Source organism: Dryobates pubescens, chromosome 1 (assembly GCF_014839835.1).
Source record: "Dryobates pubescens isolate bDryPub1 chromosome 1, bDryPub1.pri, whole genome shotgun sequence".
In the NCBI taxonomy this organism is placed as follows: Eukaryota; Metazoa; Chordata; class Aves; order Piciformes; family Picidae; genus Dryobates; species Dryobates pubescens.
The window spans coordinates 20,860,469-20,878,243 of record NC_071612.1 but is presented as its reverse complement, the minus strand read 5'-3'; the positions used below and the strand labels follow the sequence as shown (position 1 = coordinate 20,878,243).

General features: G+C 43.1%; 1 protein-coding gene across 1 annotated transcript; it reads left to right on the top strand.

Annotated features, from left to right (window-relative positions):
* Nucleotides 1-9,825: 9,825 nt before the first annotated feature.
* ARF4 (ADP ribosylation factor 4) lies at nucleotides 9,826-17,254 on the top strand. Its single transcript, XM_054162327.1, has 6 exons — nucleotides 9,826-10,163; nucleotides 11,685-11,765; nucleotides 12,275-12,384; nucleotides 13,684-13,755; nucleotides 14,539-14,664; nucleotides 16,254-17,254. The coding sequence occupies exons 1-6, from the start codon at nucleotides 10,097-10,099 to the stop codon at nucleotides 16,338-16,340; spliced, it is 543 nt and encodes a 180-aa protein (XP_054018302.1). The 5' UTR covers nucleotides 9,826-10,096; the 3' UTR covers nucleotides 16,341-17,254.
* The last annotated feature ends 521 nt before the right edge of the window (nucleotides 17,255-17,775 follow it).

The window sequence follows — 17,775 nt, the reverse complement described above, 5'->3', positions numbered from 1 at the left end:
TGTTTTTTTCTTGCACACCCTGATCCAGTGGCATTTCTAATCCAGAAATTATTAAGTGGCTATTCTTAATACCAAATTATCTTAAATAATTAACCTGGAGCACTGTGTAGTTTCTTGGAATCATGTAAACTGGTAACAGCAATGGTAACTATCACATGACTGCAAATATGTATTTTTTTATAAGAAAATAAAGGGATTGGTTTGGTTTTTTTTCCCCTTTGGAAGTTTATGTGACTTAGGTGATGGGTGGGATTTGTTGGGTTTTCCCATCTCCTGTGTAAGCAGGGCTGTTCAGCACCTTGCACAGGTAGTTTGATTATGATGCATTTTGGCTGTAATATAACAGCTGCAGGACCCTCAGGAAAGCAAAATAGATCTAATCTTCAGTCCATTTTCTGTGTACATCTGAGAGGTTCTTAAGAAACATGGTTTAAATCTCTGAATTACCTAGGTGCTTAAACAGAATTATTCAAAATAAAAGCTAAAGGACAGTGCAGAAAACCTTGTTTTAGTAACTTTGCCTTGCTCCTCATCTCACTTTCACAAAATAAAAAATTGCACACACACACACATTGCTTGGACTGGGATGAGAAAAAGTCCGTAAATGAAGGAGGAAATACCTGAGTGATTAGGAAGAGTCCTAGAAAAGAGGTAGCAGCTGTTCAGTCAAGAAATGCAAAAGACCAAGGGCCTGGATTGGCTCATCAGAAGTTGCTAAGACTGCTTCCATTAGTGTTACCAGAAGAGTAAACTGGACATGTCTAAGTTTGGGCCTCTCAAATGCCTTTGAAACAACCTAAAGATACTGCCATGAACCAAAAGATGAGTTGAAGTGCATTGGACTGTGATAAAGTTGAAGCTCATCCTTTAACAGCATTAACATCTGTGATTTTCAATTTGTTCTCTATTCAAGTGTGTAGTGAATAATAGTTTTGTATGGTTATACAGAGGAACCACTGGTCCTAATGTTGAAATGCTGATCCAGCACTAATCCGTAGTCCTGTGACAGAGGGTTTTTTAGTTTCTTTTTAAGTGCTTGGTTCTGTGGTTACTAAAGTGAGTCTGGGGGCTTTGTTTCACCCTGAAACACCTACTTCTGTCTTGCTCTTCAGCAGAAGAGCCTGTTGGCTGTCCTGCCTTATCCGAAGCCCAGCGAGAGTATGGGCTGCACTGGAGCGAGTTCCGGGGGTGAAGAGGTGAGACCGGCGCACGCCTGCCCCGGGGAAAGGTCCTTTGGCCCCGCCGGGCGGTTGTAGGGTCCGGCGTTGCGGCTGGGCCCGGGCCCGGGCCCGAGGAACTGCCCGCATCTTGGACCGCATTTCCCGGCCTGCCGCGCCGGGGGCGGTGGAAGCTGGGGTCGGGCTTCCTGAAGTGTAAACTCCATCCCCCGTCGTGCACTGGCGGCAGCCATTGGGGCTAGTGAGGCGCGAGGCGGGCGCAGCGCTCGCTGGGAGCGGTAGTCCCGGCCGCTGTTGGGCGCTCGGGCCGCGGGGCGGAGGGAGGTTCCGTGGCCGGGGGATGTGGCGAGAGTGACGCGATTTTGTCCGCGTTGGAGCCGGCGGCTGTGGCGAGCGTGACGTGGCAGAGAACAAGCGAGCGGGTTTCACCGGTCACAGAGTTGCTGCCGCCGCCTGCGCCTTGATAAATCGGTGCGGCCGGGCGAAGGCCGCATTCAGCAGCCAGCAGCCTCTCGCGGAGGGATCCGCTACCGCAGAAAAAAGCCGAATCGCGCTCTGCTGTATTCTGTTCACGCCGCGTTCGTTTCGGTGCCTGCGCCGCCATGGGCCTCACCATTTCCTCACTTTTTTCACGCCTCTTCGGCAAGAAGCAGATGCGCATCCTCATGGGTAAGGATCGGCAGTGGTACCCTGCCGCTGCCTAACCACGGCCCGCTTCGCGGAGTCCTGGAGCCGCAGCCTTTGCGCCCTATCCGACCGCGGCTAGCGCCGGGCCCGCCCGCCGACTCCCTCATAGGCGCGTCCCGCTGGCTATGAGAAAGGGGAGGTTCCTTTTCCCCCAGTTAGCTCGCCCCTTTCTAGGGTGCGGGGAATGGGATATTTCAGGGTCCTGTTTTGGTTGGTATTGTAGGGTCACTAGAAAGTGAATGAGCGGAGGGGAAAGAAGGGGCGGTTGAGGCAGGAGGTGGGGACTGGGGTGTGTCTGCCCTTCCCTTTCCTCTGTCGTGTTCTCGTTTTCTTCTCTCTTGTTCCTGTCTCGTCCACCCGTCGGGGGTCGCGGCTGCGGTGGATCGAGAGAGAGCCCAGCTCTATCTGGGCTTCGTAGCGGGACGTGCGAGACTCCGGCCCTTCTTGCACCTGCGTTTCCGCTTGCGTTGAGGCAGAGCAGAACGTGGCACAGAGATCAAATTGCAGTAGGTGAAGCCGGTGTCCGTCGGCCGGAGAACTTCCGTCGGCCGAGCAGAGTGTCCCTTCCCCGGCGCGGCCGGCGAAGTTTGCTTGTGGCCGCGCTGCCGGGCGGTTGCCCTCGGCCCCGAGACACTGCTCCTTGGCCGAGCAGTGGTGCTCTTCGCGCAAGGTGTGACAAAGCGTGGTGTGTTTAATCCCTAGAGTTTAGGAAATTGCCTTGTAATGACCGAATTTCCTTAAGTGTGCTGTCAGCATCTCTGGCTCTTGTACAGGACGTTTTGGTACAGCATTTAGTTCTCCTGTACTTCATGTACAAAGCTTCAAACGCCCGTAGGCTGCTGTTCCAGTGCTTGCTTAGCTTTACCAAAGCCTGCCACAGATTATTTCTTTGGAATTAGATTGTGGTTCTCTTGCTAGGGAATGTGTAAGAGGTGAAGCCAGTGGGTCTTGAAGCTGCTTACTTTAGGACTGTGGTTCAAAAGGTCAGAATAGGTGTATTTCCTTCTCCTTTCAAAATAGACTGCAGTGGGACTGGCGCCTAACAGAAAATTCTTGGCATAATACTTGTAATGCTGCCTGAGTATACACAGCAGATGCAATAATGCCACTTTTTGTTGGATTATTTTACCATGTTCTCCATACATTTTTGTAATCATAGAGTTCTGACATGCATGCACAGTTGTTTGTTTTCTGTCTTTGCATGTAATGTATTGGTGAAGTCAGTTTGTGAGGTGAGGTGTTTATGGAGGAATACTGAAGGGGAAGGTATGAAATGCATGAGTTGACAGTAGATGATGAATTTATAATTCACACTTCCACAGCTTTCTTCTCCTTCTGCAGAATTCAAGATAAAGTAGAATTAATTTTCTCTTAAGGAGTTCTGCAGAATGTGAATACTTCTCATCAGGTACCGTTACCCACAGCAAACAGGACATGCTGTCCTTTATATCCTCAAACTGCCTTTATGATAACAGTTGGATACTTAATTATATGCTGTTACTACCATTTTGGTATTTTCAAAATGTTGGTTTGCCTGTTGTGGGGTTTTTTTTGTGAGTGTGATGTTTTCATGAGAAGTTGTATTGAGAGTCCCTCCTTCGTCTCCCTCAAAGACTTGTGGATTAAAATGAAACCTGGAAGGAATAATATGGAAAAGACAAGTTCTGAAAGAGTTGCTACAAAGATAAAAGTGAAGGAATACCAACCTATAGTAAATTGAGATTTGTTAATTTGGGTTTTTTTTATTTTTACAGTGGCATTTGATTGCAACATGGATGTCATCAGTCAGTTAAATACAGTAGAAGCTTTTCTTTCTGTTGTCTTCCTTGATTATGAGAAATGTTAATTTTGGAAGCAACAACATGCAGTATTGTATAGTAAAGTTTGGAAATGCTGATCTGACAACCAAAATTGATCGGTCTTGATGGGGAGGGTCCTTTAAAAAAAGCCATTTTTCAGTTTTGTGGCATCTTTGTTCACCTGAAGTTTGTGCTGTGGTCAGTGAGGCAGGTTGATATTCAGCCACGGATGATCAGAGTGGAGAGTTAGTGAGTAAATGTGATGTTGTCAGAGGGGTGGTGTTCCCAGGGACAAGCTAACTATATGCTTGAGACTCAGAAACACAGGGGTCAGAGTGTGGATAAAAAGCTCTTAAGAGAAATAAGGGCTTAGAGCCACAATAGTTTTAACAGCAACTGAAAGCATTGTAGGTGTTTTTTCTCCAGCCAAAGGAAGAGGTTGTTTGACTCAGTTTGTAGTTAAATGGTTACAATGGTATGTGAAGGTCTGTGCATTCCTATCTGTACTTTATTGTTATCTTACTGCTTTGTGGTACAACTGCTGACTGTCATACCCTGCATCAACATTCTTACATCTTGCCCTTGTCAGTGGGGCAGTAGAATCACAATGAAAAATACAGAATCAGAAACTTACTTTACACTACGTATGGATTTAAGACTTAACTATTAAGGTTAAAACCTAAATCAACTTAAACTTTATAACATGGAAGCAGTTCATGGATTTACATTTAGAGTTCCAGTACTAAAGTAAATGTGTTTATTCTTGGACTACTAAAAGAGTAGTTATGCTTCTAGTGGCTCAAAACAGTAACTGTGATTGAGTGCTCTTGAAATGGCATATTCTAAAAGGGGTGGTAAATGGTGAATTGAAGAGAAAAGTATGAATAGACACTATGCTCTTGATGGCTGTTGCCTGTTTAGACTTCATAATATTTACAGTTTGGCTAAAAGAGGCTAGTTTTGCAAGTAGCATCACTGTGACTTGGAGAAGCTGCCTTCCCTTGGTTAAAAGGACTCTGCCTGCCTCTGTGCAAAGTCCAGTAGCTTAATTGGAATTGTGGATATGAGTGGCTTTAAAGAGTTTTTGGGGGGTTGTGCTTGCATAGCTAAAGCAGCCTTCTGCCAAGGCTGTTGAGCTGTTGGTAGGTCCTAGTACAAGAGTGGTAGAGCAGACATCTGTGGCAAAAATTTCTTAAATGAGGCAAATAGTTAATTTTAAAAAACTATTTTCTAATTCAACTCTGGATCATATTTTCAAGTGGTTCTTGATACCCTGTGTATATTCTTTGAAACAGAATTAATTTTGTCTTGATCTGTATCTTTAGTGTAACTCCTAAGTGCATTAAACCCATTTGTGTAGATACTGCCATCTTTCTTTGCTTATTTGAAGAAATGTTGTCAGTGTCTTCCTCTGCTAATAACTGTTTGGGGGTTGTTTGCTTGTTTTGAGGGGTGAGGGGAGATTTTGTGACTATGTGTATCCTTAATTGGTGGTTCACTTAATCTTAATTTACTGGACAGTTGTCACAGATGTACATCTCATGCATGTGTTAAATTTTCGTGTAAAGATCTGGATGTCCTAGAGGTGCTCACTTGAAGCTGAGCTGTGTGACACTAGTGTTGGGCTTCAGGCACTGTAGTAGTAAAACTACTGTTTTTCAGCATTGATGGAGTATTGAGGATTTCAGAGTTCACTTAAAGGGATTTCTAAGGCTACCTGTCACTTTATTGCTGCAGGGAAAATGTTAACAAGTTACTAGTGTCATGTTGTGGAAGTTCTTGTGAAAGCTCTGCTGCACCATGTCTGTTTTTGTGTTTGTGCCTCTGTGTTCCTCTACAAGAGACCCAACTCTTGGACAAAAGCAAATGTAAAATGTTACATTTTAATTTGAGCATTTGGGCACTTAGTTACTTCTCAGGGAGCTCTGGTTCTCTTTCATAACATGAGCAATTAGAACAAATCTTTATTATTGGTTTTAAGACATATTAATAATACTAAAGAAACTGCAGTGGCATGTGTAATCCTATTTGCAGTATCAAAATACAGGATGATTAGAGATTTTTAAAAACTTTTTTCCAGGAACAGCAGTCTGTGCCTTTAGAAGGAAGAAGCTTTTTGAAAGTGTGGTTTTGTTCTCTATAAGTAGTTCTGAATTTGGAATTTGTGTGGCTTAGATGATGGGTTGGTTTGTTTTACTCCCTTCCCGTGTAAGCAAAGCTGCTCAGCAGCTTGTAGAGACTGAATCGAAGAACCTGTAACTGTTAAGTGATCCAAAATTCCTGGTGTGATGGAGTGGTTTTGTAGTTTGACTTACACTTCATGGTGTAATATGATAAAGCTGCAGGACCCTCAAGAAAGCAGATATCAGGGTCTGGCTTCCAAGCAAAACTTACCCAATCTTCAGTCTGTTTCTTGTACACATCCAACAGGCTCTTGAGAAACATGGTAGCAGGAAGTAAACTGCAAGCAAAGCTCCAGTCAGGGTTCTTTAGGGATTTAAACTGATCATCAACTCCTGTAACTTACCTAGACATTTAAACAGAGTTAGAATCGGTTTCAAAAGAAAGGCAACAGCAACAAAAAGTTAACTGTATCATTTTCTGTCTGCATCGGAGACTTGTAATGCTTTTAGTAATGGTGATTCAAAGGGACCTCAACACATAGCTGCAAGTCTAAGCAAAACACAGACACTGAAACAGGAGGAGTCTGTCCTCATTGTCAGTTTCTGATCTTATCCTGTCTCTCTGCAGTTTTCACAATGAGCTTGCACATTTTCTCTACAGATGCTTCAGCCGTTCATAGTGTTGCAGTGGAGGAATTGTATCAACTGATGAAAGTAGTTGCTAGCATGATGAGCTGGAATTCTCCTATCCCTGTTTTTAGTTTTTCTTTTAACTCGTTGTGCTTGATATACAGATAAAGAGCTTGTACTAACACCCATATGTCTGAGGTTTGATGGCTAAAAGACAGTGCAGAAACCTCCTTGTTTTAGTAATTTTGCCTTGCTCCTCATCTCACTTTCAAAAGATAAATAATTGCACACACACACATTATTTGGATCAGGATGGGAAAAAGTCCATAAATGAAGGAGGAAATACCTGAGTGATTAGGAAGAGTCCTGGAAAAGAGGTAGCAGCTGTTCAGTCAAGAAATGCAAAAGACCAAGGGCCTGGATTGGCTCATCAGAAGTTGCTAAGATTGCCTCCATTAGTGTTACCAGAAGAGTAAACTGGACATGTCTAAGTTTGGGCCTCTCAAATGCCTTTGAAACAACCTAAAGATAATGCCATGAATCAAAACATGAGTTGAAGTGCATTGGACTGTGATAAAGTTGAAGCTCATCCTTTAACAGCATTAACATCCATGATTTGAATAGAGGAGAATGAATTGAAAGTGTGTAGTGAATAATAGTTTTGTATGGTTATACAGAGCAACCACTGATCTTCATGTTGCAATGCTGATAATGGGCAATCACTTAAACAGCAAATGTTTGTTAGATTTGTACTCAAACTATTGAAATCAAGAAAGGTATCCCTGAATGACCTAGCTATAGAAGAATGCCAGCTTAGAGGTCTCAAAACTAACTCTTTTAGAAGAGTACTTCAAGTATTTTGTAGTACATTTCTCGTCTCTATTTAAAACAGAATTTTGGTTCAGAATAATGTAATTTAACATGTGTGGTGGTTCGAAAGGAAAGGCTCTGCTTTCCCTCCCCCACTGAGAAAGAGACCACGGCTAAACCCAGTCGGAGAAATGAGATTATATTTTACAAGGAAACAGATTCTGTGTAACACAACAAATACAGGTATTTTACAGTATATACAGGAATATACAGCAAATGAACTCAACCAGAAACCAGACCCCCCACAGAGGGGGCTTCCCCCTGTGCCCCCTTCACCCCCCTACCTCCCTTCTCCCCCAAAAGAGGTAGAAGAAGAGACAAAAAGGGAGTTAGTACAGCAAGCGGAGGCCTATGCACAGGGAGTTAGTTCTTATCTTTTGGCAAGAAGCCCAGAAGCAGATCCAGCCGAGAGGGACAGTGAAGGAAGGAAGACTCAGAGAAAGTTCCCAGCTCACCCGGGTCCAATCTGACCTCCCACAATCCTTGGCCAATGAAATTCGTTTAGAATACCAAAATATTTTACAAACATTTAGCCAGTGTGCCCCTTTCTTAAAGGCACCGCATCAAACGGCCACAACATGTGAAGAAAGAACAGCCTTAGTTGAGTTTTACTCACTGTATAGCCTCCTGTTAGGATCTGGTGTAGGACTGACTGTTTATCAAGAACACTAAAGATGTTTTTCTTCAATGGAGGCTTCTGTTCAAAAAATGCTAACTCTTGTTGTTAGAAATGACCAAGCCAATTAAAGTCAGTTGAATATAGTTTTAATTTGAACAGAGCAATTTTAAAGCAGTAAGAGACATGAAAAACAGCGCTGGGTGCTAAAATGCACACCAATGATTTTCTAACTACCCTTTAAATATTCTACCCTTAATACATACGCATATAAAGGTTGGTTTATTTAATTTAGTTTGTCCTTCTGGTGGTCTTTCAATGATGTAATCCTCTAGTCAGCACAGCCGGTGGGTTGTGTGCTAAGTCCTTGTCATTGTATCTTTTTAGTTCTGTTGTTACGATCACCGTCTTTCCCAGAGATGGGTCTTCACATAGGTTCTGTTGATTCTCACAATTGTCCTTTGTGTTCACATCTTCTGTAGCAACTTCTCTTCCTTTCTCATCCTTGAAGAACTTATTATTTTGTAATACTTCAACTGTTAGCTGTTAATTCCTAACATTTCACTAGGGCACTAGTATACATACATTAAAACAAATAAAATTAATAAACAACAGGTTATAATAAAACCTAAAAACTTACTCTATACTAAAACAAGTCAAATTAATCATAAACAACTGATTATAGTGAGGCCTAAAAAGAATCTCATTCTAGTTACACATGTAAGTTCCCAGTGTCTGACCCCTCATCTCATCATTCATGCTTCTGCTTTTGCTTTAATCAAAATCATCTAATTGACACGAATTATCATTCCACTTATCACACTTGTGTACTAAAAAAATAATTATCATAGACCACAACTTCCCTTAAAATTTGTAGGGCTTTTGCTTGAATCAATTCTTCTGTGGGATAGGGAGCTCAGTCACAAAATACAGCTCATCATATATTGCCTCAGATATGGTTCCCACCATACTATAGGCTTTTTTTCTGTAGCTGTGAAAGAAGCTATTACAGCTGGTTATGAAATCAAACACCTCCCAGAAGATGGCAAATTTCTAATAAACCATAGCATGCTTCAGTTTTATTCCCATATTACTTCCATACATATGTCTGCCACTTTCTGGCAAGAGCATGTATGTATGCATGCTGTTTTGGTATGGAGATCGTTACACTGTGTTGCCTTCACTCTGCAGTCTCTGGGATGCTGGGGAGGGTGCAGGTCCTGGAAACAGTCTAAGAAAAGGTTTAGACTGGATGTTAGGAAGAAATTCTTCAGAGAGAGAGAGAGTGTCCATTGAAATGGGCTGCCCGGGGAGGTGGTGCCATGGTTTAGTTGATTAGATGGAGTTGGATGATGGGTTGGACCCAACCAACCTATTCTATTCTGTTTTTTCTATTCTAAAAGGATCCTGCACTAATCCGTAGTCCTGTGACAGAGTTTTTTTGTTTCTTTTTAAGTGCTTGGTTCTGTGGTTACTAAAGTGAGTCTGGGGGCTTTGTTTCACCCTGAAACACCTACTTCTGTCTTGCTCTTCAGCAGAAGAGCCTGTTGGCTGTCCTGCCTTATCCGAAGCCCAGCGAGAGTATGGGCTGCACTGGAGCGAGTTCCGGGGGTGAAGAGGTGAGACCGGCGCACGCCTGCCCCGGGGAAAGGTCCTTTGGCCCCGCCGGGCGGTTGTAGGGTCCGGCGTTGCGGCTGGGCCCGGGCCCGGGGAACTGCCCGCATCTTGGACCGCATTTCCCGGCCTGCCGCGCCGGGGGCGGTGGAAGCTGGGGTCGGGCTTCCTGAAGTGTAAACTCCATCCCCCGTCGTGCACTGGCGGCAGCCATTGGGGCTAGTGAGGCGCGAGGCGGGCGCAGCGCTCGCTGGGAGCGGTAGTCCCGGCCGCTGTTGGGCGCTCGGGCCGCGGGGCGGAGGGAGGTTCCGTGGCCGGGGGATGTGGCGAGAGTGACGCGATTTTGTCCGCGTTGGAGCCGGCGGCTGTGGCGAGCGTGACGTGGCAGAGAACAAGCGAGCGGGTTTCACCGGTCACAGAGTTGCTGCCGCCGCCTGCGCCTTGATAAATCGGTGCGGCCGGGCGAAGGCCGCATTCAGCAGCCAGCAGCCTCTCGCGGAGGGATCCCCAGTGTAGAGAAAAGCTGGGCCGCGCTCCTCTCGCTGCTTGCGCCGCCGCCCAACACCGGCCGGAGCCGCTATGGGCCTCACCATTTCCTCACTTTTTTCACGCCTCTTCGGCAAGAAGCAGATGCGCATCCTCATGGGTAAGGTGGCCGCTCCGGAGCCGATGCCTTAGAGCCCTACCCGACCGCAACTAACGCCGGGCGCGCTCGCCCGTTCCCTCACATAGTCATTCCTCTAGCGATGAGGGAGTAGAGGACGGTAGGAGGGGATCCCGAGCTCCAGGCTTGCCCATTTCACCCCGTTATGGGGTGTGGGGAACGGGACATCGCGTTACCCTTCTGTGGTGGCTTGCGGGATCGTTGGAAAGTCAATGAGCGGAGAGGGCAGAAGGGGCGGTGGGGGGAAGGGGTGGGGTTCGGGACGTGGCTGGCCTTCCCTTTCCTCTGTCGTGTTCTCGTTTTCTTCACTTGTTCCTGTCTCGTCCACCCGTCCTTCTTCCCCAGTCGCTCTGTCGGGGGTCGCGGCTGCGGTGGATCGAGAGAGAGCCCAGCTCTATCTGGGCTTCGTAGCGGGACGTGCGAGACTCCGGCCCTTCTTGCACCTGCGTTTCCGCTTGCGTTGAGGCAGAGCAGAACGTGGCACAGAGATCAAATTGCAGTAGGTGAAGCCGGTGTCCGTCGGCCGGAGAACTTCCGTCGGCCGAGCAGGGTGTCCCTTCCCCGGCGCGGCCGGCGAAGTTTGCTTGTGGCCGCGCTGCCGGGCGGTTGCCCTCGGCCCCGAGACACTGCTCCTTGGCCGAGCAGTGGTGCTCTTCGCGCAAGGTGTGACAAAGCGTGGTGTGTTTAATCGCTAGAGTTTAGGGAATTGCCTTGTAATGACCGAATTTCCTTAAGTGTGCTGTCAGCATCTCTGGCTCTTGTACAGGACGTTTTGGTACAGCATTTAGTTCTCCTGTACTTCATGTACAAAGCTTCAAACGCCCGTAGGCTGCTGTTCCAGTGCTTGCTTAGCTTTACCAAAGCCTGCCACAGATTATTTCTTTGGAATTAGATTGTGGTTCTCTTGCTAGGGAATGTGTAAGAGATGAAGCCAGTGGGTCTTGAAGCTGCTTACTTTAGGACTGTGGTTCAAAAGGTCAGAATAGGTGTATTTCCTTCTCCTTTCAAAATAGACTGCAGTGGGACTGGCGCCTAACAGAAAATTCTTGGCATAATACTTGTAATGCTGCCTGAGTATACACAGCAGATGCAATAATGCCACTTTTTGTTGGATTATTTTACCATGTTCTCCATACATTTTTGTAATCATAGAGTTCTGACATGCATGCACAGTTGTTTGTTTTCTGTCTTTGCATGTAATGTATTGGTGAAGTCAGTTTATGAGGTGAGGTGAGGTGTTTATGGAGGAATACTGAAGGGGAAGGTATGAAATGCATGAGTTGACAATAGATGATGAATTTACACACTTCCACAGCTTTCTTCTCCTTCTGCAGAATTCAAGATAAAGTAGAATTAATTTTATGTAGATAATGCCATCTTTCTTTGCTCATCTTAAATATTTTCTTTTTATTGTTTTAAAACGTGGATGTAAAGTGATGTGTTGTAAAATCAGTGAGTTGTCGTTGATATTGTGAACTAAATCAAATGTTCTGTTTATTTTAGTTGGTTTGGATGCTGCTGGCAAGACAACAATTCTGTATAAACTGAAACTAGGAGAAATTGTCACCACAATTCCCACTATTGGTAAGAACCAATTCTCTCATCTTAGTTGTTACTCATACCTTTACGTTGTAGTCAGGAGCTTCTCAAGAGTGTAGGGAGTTGGTATCTTTGCTGTTAGTACAAGATCTAGACAGACATGGTCTTTCTGGTACTGCCATAAGATAACTGTGTCAGCAAAGATGCATCTGGACCAGATTTCTGTGTCTGACAGTGGCCCATAGCAGATGCTATGGAGAATAGGAACCAGCTAAGGTGCAGTGCCTCTCTCAAACACATGAACCTCTAGCAATTTGTAGCTGAAAGATTTCTTGAACCAAAGGTGGTGTACTTGGTTATAAGTGGGGTTTTGTTGTTCATCTTTTCCCTTCCTTCATGGTTTTATTTGTGACCTAGCAATTTACTGTTAGTAAGCCATTTTGTATGTATTTGGAAGAAGCATAACTTAGGAAGTAACTATCCTGAATATGGTTAGAATTACATTTTAACACTAGTATTGATTGTTTCTAATTACTTATCTCTTTTACTTTCAGGTTTTAATGTGGAAACTGTAGAATATAAAAACATCTGTTTCACAGTTTGGGATGTTGGTGGTCAAGATAAAATTAGACCTCTTTGGAGGCACTATTTCCAAAACACACAGGTAAGAATTCTGAGATGGTAAATAGTTTGTTTGTAAAATCTTGTCATGTACCTCTGTAGTGTAAAACAAAGTTGTCTTCTGTCCCTTCTTTTCAGAAAGGCTTTTCACTGCTTCCTGCAAGTTAGATCCGAGAGGTACTAAAATTCTATTTTAGCTGAAGCTAGTTTATTACCCTGAAGGCTTCAAGTGTAGTTGTGATTGTAGTCTGGCAAGGCTGAAGTGCTTTAGGATCTACTGGTGTGTTCTAAGATGCCAGAACAGCTGGTTTGTTTGTAACTCTTAAGCTTTGCTGTAGCTGTGCTTTTTTCTGCTTGAACTGGCATTGTCATACATATAAAAAAACATTGCTGTTTAAATACCTCTTTACATAGTCTTTTTTAATAATCACCCTTACATACACAGCTTTTACTGTGCAGTATCGACGTATTTAGTATAGTAAGTATCTAAGAATCTTGTGAAAGCTCTTGTTATTGATTGATAGTGTCAGCTTCATATTGATGTGACTGCTGTCAGGTTAGTGACATAAAAAGGATTCTTTCCTTCAGTTCACAAGTAGTGAGGGTAAGATACTTAAGAGGAGGCTTTGGGAATAGGATTATTGGTTGGGTGTTTTTCTGTGTCGAATATGGAATTGTTTCCAAAAGCTTATGCATAGCATAACCTATATGATAAGTGCAAAGAAATGGAGAAGCCTGGTCTGAATAAAAGGAGCTAACAATTGTCTGCAATTACTACTCTATTGTCAATAGAGTAATACTTAATTTCGGTTCCTTATTCAACTCTTACTAAATATTTTTAAAAGGTGTTTCTCTTAAACAGAATAAAATGTAAGGTTTTTACACTGAGATTTTAAGAGTAAATTGCATGTGTAAGGAGGACATTTGAATAACAGCAATGCTGTTACAAATAGCGTTTGGTGTAAAGTTCATTCAATTCAGATTTTATTTAAAGGCGTGGGGGTTTTAATTAGATGGTGAAGTGCTTGTGAAAAAGGAGGGGCAGTATGTTAGCTGCTGAAATTTCGCTGATCAACTCTTTTTTTCTATAGTAATAAATATGAGACGAATCTGTAAACCAGTATTTGTGAGTTTTAACTTTGATTTACAAGGCCTAGCTTTCTTTTGCAGTTGAAACCTAACAGTGTAGTTACTCATCTTGTATTGCATAAACAGAAATTTCTATTGAAATTGCTTACCAAAGAGAGGGGACGATCACAGTATTCAATATCAAGGATTTTGGGGGTTTTAAATAGTACTTCTTGTTTACCATGGTTTTTCAGAAATGCTTAACTTCTTACAGGGCCTCATTTTTGTGGTAGACAGCAATGACAGAGAAAGAATTGCAGAGGCAGCATCAGTGCTGCAGAAAATGGTAAGTATTGAGACCTTCTGAGATGATAATTGCAGTTGCTTTGTTGTACTTTTTTGATGTTTGCTGGCTTTCCTAAGAGATTGAGGATTTAAAAATTGTAGGGAGTTTGGACAGTATGTGTTCACTTGGTAATTATGGGTCACCTCATGCACTGAATTGTAACTGCAATTTTGTAGAGAACTTTAGCTGAAGAGCTACTACTGTGGTAGAATTTTTATTTCCTTTGTAAAACTTTACTACAAATAGAGCAGATTCATCAGCAAGATGTCAATACTTTTGAACTATTAAAAGGATGTGTCCTAACTTAGAATCATTAAGGTTGGAAAAGACCTCTAAGATCAAGTCCAATTGTTAACCCAGCACTACTGTGACTACTAAACCATGTCCTGCTGTGCCACATATGATACTATGATACATCTGCTTGTTTTTTCAAACATCTCCAGGGATGGTGACTCTACCACTTCCCTGGGCAGCTTGCTCAAATGCCTGACTATTCTGTCAGTAAAGAAATTTTTCCTAGTATCCAGTCTGCTGACAGATGATGGAAGCCATTTGTGCTCCCTCAGCACTCTTTATGGGACCAGATGAGGGATCCACCCGACTTACAGGAGAAGTTCTGTTTGGTACTAGTTAAATTTCACTGAGTGCTTATTACTGACTTCAGGTGCAACAATGAAAATGTTTATAACACTTAAATCCATATTTAAGTTTCTTTAGTGCCTGTTGAAGCAGTTGAAGTTCTTAATGGAGCTAATTTAATGACATGACTGTCTTTTCTGTTAGCTTGAAGAGGATGAGCTGCAAGATGCGGTGCTGCTTCTGTTTGCAAACAAACAGGACCTGCCAAATGCCATGGCAATCAGTGAAATGACAGATAAACTAGGTCTTCAGGCTCTGCGTAGCAGAACCGTAAGTGCTAAACTTTGCTTGCTGAACTCTTGTCTGCCTTTAAAGGAAAATTTGTTTCTGATAAATAATAAAGGACAGAGAAATTTTTTCCTTGTCCTGCAGAAAGATGCACACACCTGCTGTTAAACTCTCTAGTGCATAGTTTAAGGTCCTTGTTTAAAATAAGTGCAAACTAAGATGACATCCGGTCTCGGTCCGGAGAGGGAAAGAGACTCAGTTCTTTTGAATATTCCCGTGTTGTGAAATTAGAGGCACAAGCGAGGCCAAAATATCAACAGCTAGACTATTTATTACATAAATAAAATGGAAATAAGAAGGGGAGAGGGAGAAAATAGAGAGGGAGAGAGAGAAGAGGAAAGGAATTATGTTACCACACCCCTCACCCCCCCCAAGACAGTTTGAGTCTGTGGAGGAAAGGTGCTGCAGGAGATGCTGGGTTTTTAGAGAAACGGTGCTGAGGCTTTGGCTGGAAAAGAGATGTGGTCCTCTGGGCAGCCTGGGTCTGTAGAGAAAAGGTGCTGAGGCTTTGGCTGGAGAAGAGATGCGGTCCTCTGGGCAGCCTGGGTCAGCTCCATGAGTTGCAGCAGGCGGGACTTAGGACACGGAGAGAGAGTTCAGTCTGCTTCCTTCCTTCTCAGCGGCATGGTCCTCCTTCAGCGTTTTTCTTCTTTTAAGCCAGTAGTGGTCAAGTCTTTTATACAGTTTTTAGTCCTTAGGTATGTGTCCAAGCATTGTCCCTCAGGAATTCAGGAGCCAGGAAATCCTCCTTAGGTAAATATCCAGGTATCATTCCCCAGGAAATCTTTCTGTGCATTTCTGTGTGTTTGGGCAGGGGTCACGATGGAGGGGTAGGGGGCCTCCACTCCCTGTCTCCATCTACCTGCCTACACACTCATTACACATCAGGAAACAGGTGGTGAGTCCGTTGTCTTGCCATCCTCCCTTCCTGGGGGTATCTGGTAGCTAGAAATGATCTTGTCCTGAAGGCGTGATGGCTGGGTCCTTGGGCCATTGTTCTAGGCCAGCTGCAGTCCAGTGTTATCACAATGCAATCGCAAGGTGATTTGCATTCAGGATTGCTAGACAGGATTCCTACATGATCTTTGCACCTTCTTTCCAGTGGCTCTGCCCAACAACATATTGTCTGGGCAAGCAGCAAGTGATTTTATCTTTGTTGAGTCACACAAGGAGGGACAAGTAGTCTCTCACACATCCATAGAAAGTGCTGTAGTGGTGTGTTACTTCAGATAATTTCATGCCCGTTTCCTGAGGAACAGTCATTCAAGAGCAAGAAGCTAGTTTTCCACGCATAAACCAAGTTCAACTTCTCTCTTATTTCTCAGTCCCCTAAATGGTGGTGTAGCATTTAGGAGGCCAAAACAGACTTTCTGGGTCATGTCTGAACCCAATCCACTTTGTATGTACTTTCCAAAACTCTTTACAACACCCTCTGTTCAATATTTGCTCCGCTTACAGCACAACACAGTGTTGTAGGAACACTATTTGAGTGTGCATCTAGATGTCGTACTGTGATAAATTAGCTTGTGTTTTGCCAGTATTTAATGTCTGTTTCTGTTCTGCATTAACAGTGGTATGTCCAGGCTACCTGTGCTACGCAAGGAACTGGTCTGTATGAGGGACTTGACTGGCTGTCAAATGAACTCTCAAAACGCTAATTCATACTGGAAGACTCTTTCACCAGGGACATGTTTGATATAAATGGTCTAGGCTTGCTACAACAAAATTAGCTTGCATCTTGGTTATTACAGTATCTGGAACTGATATTTGGGCGGGATATTACGACGTTTCAACTTACTTTGTTGCCAATTATTGTTTACCAAGCTACATGTTGCAAAGGTAGCAATATACTTGGGTAAATATCTCCTTAACTTGGAAAAAGTGTATCTTCTGATTTTTTTTTTTTTTTTTTTTAAATTTCCACTTGTTAGCCTAAATACCTGAATATAGTTACTGTGACATCTTCAAGATCGATTTTGAATATTCTTTTGAGCCCAAATAAATTAATGATTTTTTTGTTTGTTCCCCTCCCCGCTACTTTTAGTTTAATGATGCCATTTCATTCCTCAGACAGTCTGCTGATGCAAAAATGTAGCATTCCAAACGTATTTATTTCTCTCCCTTGCCAAAAAGAATTCCTAATACTGCTTGTTCCAGCCAAGGAAATGCTCTAAAACACTATGTGAATCTACTGCACTGAGGAACATTTTATTAATCTTTGGGTTCTGTCAGCCCAACTTGCCTTTGTGTTAATTGGATTTGATGGGTAGAATAGTTCTGTGCTGGTTGCAAGGAGCTCATGTTGAGGTTGTTTTTAATATTCAGCAGATTGTCTTCCTTTAGATTGTATCTTTTTTTTTTTTTATGTTGCATGTTGCTTTTTGGTCTCAGCCTGACTATTTTTGCCCAATGTATAATAGTTCTGCTGAAGTTTTACTGTTTGTTGGTGAACATATCTTCTTTAAGAAATTTTGGAAAATTCATCAAACTCAATGGATTAGTTTCTTCATAACCCACTTGAAATTATTCCTAATAAAATGATAAAAGGTATAGTTCTGTGTATTCGGTTCTTGATTCCTGAAATGGTTAAACTGAAAGTTATCAGTTAGTTCTGGTTTTACTTACTGAGCTTTCCTGGAGCTCTGTAGAATGAGATCTGGAAAGCGAGCATCAAAGTTGTATACAGGGCAGCACATCAGCTGTCATCAAGGCTTACATAATTCTGTGTGTTTTGAGGTTGTAAATTGGAAATTCCTTTCAATATATCCAGGTAAAAGAATACTACCAGTGACAGAAATTGTAATAAAACTACTACAAACTGCCTGAAAAGGACATAGGTTACATCTGCATTTAAAGACCAACACGGGTTGTAGCAGGACGGATTGCCAATTCTGTTGGTAGCCAGCTGGGAAATTAACTTTAATACTTGTCCAGGGTTTTAGTCAATGTGACTGCTTTCATATTTCTGCCTCCTTACATCTTTGTAGTTTAAATGACTACATGACAGTTTGTTATGGGTATTCTTGTAGGCTGTTGCTTTGAGTTGAAATCTTACTGGCTTTTCCCTTTGAAGTTAGTGCTACTGTTGTAAGT

What these genes read in the sequence shown, in the direction of transcription:
- ARF4 (XM_054162327.1), top strand. Translation starts at nt 10,097, where the DNA reads ATGGGCCTCACCATTTCCTCACTTTTTTCACGCCTCTTCGGCAAGAAG. An exon ending in CACCACAATTCCCACTATTG is followed by an intron (nt 11,766 to 12,274) that starts GTAAGAACCAAT and finishes TTTTACTTTCAG; the next exon opens with GTTTTAATGTGGAAACTGTA. An exon ending in AGGCTCTGCGTAGCAGAACC is followed by an intron (nt 14,665 to 16,253) that starts GTAAGTGCTAAA and finishes CTGCATTAACAG; the next exon opens with TGGTATGTCCAGGCTACCTG.